The following is a 5,669-nucleotide window of genomic DNA, read 5'->3' as shown; positions in this document are numbered from 1 at the left end:
CCATAATAGAAACGCGCCATAAAAACTTAACATTGGGCTCGAAAAGTTTGTTGACCCATGGTTGTGACCATTGACCTTGTGACCATTCACTTCCCAAGGGACATTCTACCATCCAAGTTTGGTCACAAATGGAGTTATGGATCAAAAGTTATGACCCATAATAGAAACGTGCCATAAAAACTTAACATTGGGCTCTAAAAGTTCATTGACCCCTGCCTGTGAGCTTTGACCTTGAGGTGACCTTCATATATAATAAAATGTGAAACTTGTATGACCCATCTTCCCTTGAAGTTTGATTGCAATTGAAGCCCAGAGTAAAGAGTTATTGAAGTTTTTGTAGCGTTACGGACAGACAGCGGACAGACAACGGACGGACGGATGGACGACGGACTGACAGACGCCGCAGGCGATCCCTTAGTCTCCCCTCACTTCCGGTGGGCTCGACAAAAATCATTACTTTGGAACATCAAGGGAGACTCTTGTTTTTTAGTTTTTGATCATCTTGGCTATGTGACTACAACTTTGCTCGCAAACTAGATGTTAGTCATCTTCTAATAGAAATACAATATTCAGCTTTGTTCAAAAAAAAAAAAAATTAATTCATGGACAGTCAATCATAAAATCATCCTAACGTTTTCTCCAAGATGCTTCTCTTAGACGAAAGTACATGGCTGTCATCACTACTCATGCCAAGGGTCCTGGAAAACTAATGTAATGTTGATTTTCTATCTGCAGGAGAGAGTGAGGTAGGACTGCTGAAACAGAGCCTCCAGCACAAACTGTCTGAAATCAGTCGGCTCCAAGGAGAACTTGCAGATCTGGAGCGAGAGAAGCACACAGAGCTGGCCAGACTCAGACTCGAGGTAAAAAGTGAAAAACAATTTATGCCTGCAAAGGTAGTCTAAACAAAGGCTAACTGTAGTCCTATGAAGGGGCATTTACCCCAACCTCAATATACAATTATGTGGATTCATTGACTGTAGAAATATATTATAACACATGACATCACTGAAGTTTGAGGAAAATTGGGCAATCCGTTCAATAGTTAATTAACTTTCTATTAAACTGGTGCTTAAATTAACAGTCTGTGATGTCACAGTAGTGGAACGCTACAAAGAAAATGTCCTTGGAAAGCTGTTCATGGTTGTGCTCCTCAGTATTTCCAAGTATTTGATTTAATTTTTGAATACCCAGTAGAAATTTTTTATCTAATTGGATGTAGTGTTGGTCACAAAGAATCTAGTCTTCAGTTGGAGAAAGATCATTTATAGCATCTGCTCGTGTTTTGTGGAATCTGCTGCCCTGTAGAGTACATAATTTACACTCTTATGATACATTGAAGACAGGGCTCTCTCTCTGTTTTCCTTTGCATATAATTAATTTTTGATACACATTTGTTATGTTGGTTTATTGTCATGTTATGGACCTCTCAGTGCTTCAAAATAGTAACACTACAGTGATGGCACTTAAGTGCTTTATATTACTATCATTATTTCATTATTATAATTACTAATAAAAACCTTGAAAAGTCATAACTTGTGAATGGATTGTCCAACTTTCCTTAAACTTTACTGATGTGTTATAGTACTGTACTGTTTCTGTGGAATCTATTCCCAGTTTCAAGTGTTGTGTGGTAAAATCAGCTGAAATGTCATATTCTAAACTATTACAATGCATGTGATGACTTGAAAAATAATTGATGCTACTTCACTTCACAGTGCTCTTGGCTGTAGTGCTATCTTGCAATTTCTGATTGAATTGGGCCTTTTTTTGTGGAAATAATGATCAAGGGTCAAAGTAAAAATTCTGAGTTTCACCACTTTTGCATCACAAGTCAAATGTGTACCCTATTATCCCATTCTTGTTTGACCAACAGTATGACACCAAGCTCCTCAAACTGCAGAGAGAAAATTCACGGGTTCAACAGCACAACACACGTGTCACAAACAAGGGCAATGACATCTTCAGACAGGTAGGTTGTGGGGTAGTGATCATAATTTCATAACTCCAATAACCATTGTTCATTGCCAATATTTTTTGTGTCTACAATAACAATTATTAGGAAAGTTAACATAACACACATTTAAAAAAAAAAATCTGCATCGAGTAGACCTAAATTTGCGAACATGGATTGTTTGTTTGTTCATTTTCCATTTGAGAAGATGGCTCGATAGCCCATATTCAGCTTTGCTAAGCTGGTCTTCCATGGGGTCCATTTGGATGTGAGGCGTGACCACTTCACGGGGTTAAACACCCTTCTCTGTACGATGAATGAATGAAGCGGGATCTTTTACGTGCATGAGTTGTGACTCTCTCACACACGGGGCCTCCATTTTATGTCATATCCGAGGGGCAGAGCGTTCTATCTCTTACTAGATGGGACGGTATGATTACACACAACGTTGCTCAGTCCAGACTTGGCTTCGAACCCGGGTTGCTTGGGTCGGAGGCAGACGTGCTACTGACTGAGCCAACTCACCGCCCTGAAGAAACGTTGTTATGTATGTGTATGGATGTATTTGAAATTTGGTGAAGTATATTGATGCAATGAAATAGGAAAGCTTGCTCAATGATTATCATTTGTAGATAATATTGAAAACAATGATTAGTGTTATAGTGTGAAATGATAAGTGTTGTTATAAATGTAGAAATAGAAAAGCAGAGGTTTATCTGACAGCAAAGTAATAATGTGAAATTATTGTTAAGTTTAACAAAAGAATAACCCTTAAAGGATTTTAATTGGCTTTATTGTCCCCGCCGAACGAGTTCGAGCAGGGGACTATGAAACGGGCTCCGTACGTGTGTGTGTCCGTCCGTGCGTCCGTCGTGCGTCCGTCCGTGCGTCCGTCCGTGCGTCCGTCCGTGCGTCCGTGTGTGCGTCCGTGTGTGATCAAAATCTTCAATTTGCTACTTCTCTGTCATTTATGAGCCAATTTTGATTCTGTTTGCTTTATATGATAGCACTACATGGGAGCTTTGAAACTTCTACACAGAATTTCAGTCGTGACCTTTGACCTTGACCTTTGACCTATATTGTACATTTTGCTACAAAATGCTACTCCTTCGCCATTTCTAACCCGATTTCGATTCCGTTTGCTTTATATGATGGCACTAGGTGAGGGCTTCAAAACTTCTACACAGAATTTTGACCTTTGACTTCTTTGACCTTTGACCTTGATTTTTGACCTATATTGTACATTTTGCTACAAAATGCTACTCCTTCGCCATTTCTAACCCGATTTCGATTCCGTTTGCTTTATGTGATGGCACTAGGTGAGGGCTTCAAAACTTCTACACAGAATTTTGACCTTTGCCTTCTTTGACCTTTGACCTTGATTTTTGACCTATATTGTACATTTTGCTACAAAATGCTACTCCTTCGCCATTTCTAACCCGATTTCGATTCCGTTTGCTTTATGTGATGGCACTAGGTGAGGGCTTCAAAACTTCTACACAGAATTTTGACCTTTGCCTTCTTTGACCTTTGACCTTGATTTTTGACCTGTATTGTACATTGGCTACAAAATGCTACTCCTTCGCCATTTCTAACCCGATTTCGATTCCGTTTGCTTTTTGTGATGGCACTAGGTGAGGGCTTCAAAACGTTACACAGAATTTTGACCTTTGCCTTCTTTGACCTTTGACCTTGATTTTTGACCTGTATTGTACATTTTGCTACAAAATGCTACTTCCGGCGGGGACATATATTACGCACCGCGTAATTTCTACTTTTCCTTGTTTGCCAATTGCTATGCACACACTCTTCGCCAATTGTCACAGATGTCTGGAAAATCATTGTCAGTTAATGCAAATGACCTTCAAATCCTCATAACCCCCACGCACTGTATTTGTTGTTGTTGTTGCTGTTTTTTTTTTTTTTTTTTGGGGGGGGGGGAGGGTTAATAACTTGGTTGGCACTAAAACTGAGATGCCGAAACAGTGATAGAAAGAATACATGTTATAATTTTTGAAACTAGAAGGCAAACAGACCATTTTCAGTCTGTATTCCTGGCAAAACACACAGAGAATTAAATGCTGTTCAAGGGAGACAAAGTAGATACAGAGTTGTGGCAACTAGGGCCCAGACACCTAACATACATGCAAAGACTAACATAGACTTTCCCTTTCTGAAAGTTTGTAGTGGCAGCACAAAGTAGGTGGCCGCTGTTATAGATGGACATGACTGCAGCAAGGACCAAAGGTCCAATCAGTTTTATATTGCAGGATAGTGCCATATACCCCAAAGTTATGTGACATTTTTGCTTGAAAAACTCCAAAGATTTACAAAATGACATTGTATCAAGTTAACTTGTCTAATTTTCACATATCATATATGCCAAATACTTAGCAAGTCTTATTTGTGTGTGTGTGTGTGCGTGATTTAAGACCTCCTGATAACTTTGGAAGTGGTTAAATTCCAGATTGTGGAGTACAGTAGTGGACAGAGAAATGTATGTGTGTACACGGCATTCATGTTGGGATCAGAGTTGATATTTTTTCCTGTGTTGTTAAATTTGCTAATAATCAAAAAAAAAAAAATGAACACAAAAACCCTGTGGAATAAATAGCGTACACAGTACCCAGCATGCATACCACTCACATTTTCATTTACTGTGCTATGTACATCACTCAATGGCTGCGGTCACACTGGCACAAGATCACAGTCTAGGTAATATATTGTCATCCGTTCATACTGGCAGCCAAACGATCTTTGAGTGGAGAAGTCTTAGTCACTAATGCGTTTGAACAAGAAAGAAGAAAGAGTACGTCATCTGACAGCTGGCGATTGTGATGTAACAATACTCTCCTGTTTATCACAATGACCATGCGCTTCTTAGGCACAGTTCGCAAACAGGTGAAGGACATGAAAAACTTTGTGAAGTTCCAGTTTCTAGCATCCACACTGGCAAAAGATTGAGAAGTTGGCGGCGAGGGTGAGGGGAATATCCCTATTTTGAGTGGGAGGATTTCGCGAGAAGTTTTGTGGGAAGTTTGCGGTTGCACCAGCAAAAGATTGAGATCTTAAAGACTTTGCGATTTTTTGCCAGTGTGACCGCTGCTAATGTGACTTCTTGGATATTCACATCAAGTCTAACTCTATGTACTCTGTGCTTTGATTTTGTTACGCATACAACATTTTATTGTCACTATGCTAGTTATAATGGTAGTTACACTTTTTGTTTTGTTTATATCTCTACATCCCATTAGAAACTCCTGAATGCAAGGTCAGAGGCAGACCAGGAAATAAACTCTTTAAAGCACACCATTGCAGACCTTCAAAGGCGACTTGAGACTCAGACAGGTGGCATGTCAGGATCAAAGAGAAAGTTCTGAGACTTGGTCAAAAATGTGGTCCGAAACCTGGTCAAAAGTGTGTTGAGACTTGGTCAAAAATGTGTTCTGAGACTTGGTCATAAGTGTGATGTAAGTGCATTTTGAGACTTGGTCAAAAGTACATTCTGAGACTTGCTCAAACGTGGGCTCTGAAACTGTCAAAATATGTATTCTGAGATTTGGTCAAACATGTGTTCTGAGACTAATGTGTCAAGTCACAAGGAAGTAGCAAACATAAACCACATGCATGAAATGTGGTTCATCTAAACATATATGCATGTACAGTTTGTACATATTGATGATTACTATGATGTTTGTCCAAGGTTCAATGGTCC

At 39.4% G+C, this 5,669-nt stretch overlaps 1 protein-coding gene across 1 annotated transcript; it reads left to right on the top strand.

Moving 5' to 3' along the window:
• Window positions 1–735: 735 nt before the first annotated feature.
• LOC139715096 (coiled-coil domain-containing protein 152-like) lies at window positions 736–5,425 on the top strand (the record flags this gene model as incomplete). The annotated part of the gene is made up of 3 exons (XM_071626711.1): window positions 736–863; window positions 1,877–1,972; window positions 5,209–5,425. Coding segments are annotated over 3 exons (350 nt in total), but the record flags the coding sequence as incomplete, so codon positions are not given.
• Between the last annotated feature and the right edge of the window lie 244 nt (window positions 5,426–5,669).

This window comes from Diadema antillarum, unplaced genomic scaffold, assembly GCF_040938485.1.
Source record: "Diadema antillarum isolate AM-2024a unplaced genomic scaffold, OU_Dant_1.0 seq00002773_RagTag, whole genome shotgun sequence".
Taxonomy (NCBI): Eukaryota; Metazoa; Echinodermata; class Echinoidea; order Diadematoida; family Diadematidae; genus Diadema; species Diadema antillarum.
The sequence above is the reverse complement of the archived record's forward strand: the minus strand, read 5'-3'. Positions and strand labels throughout refer to the sequence as shown.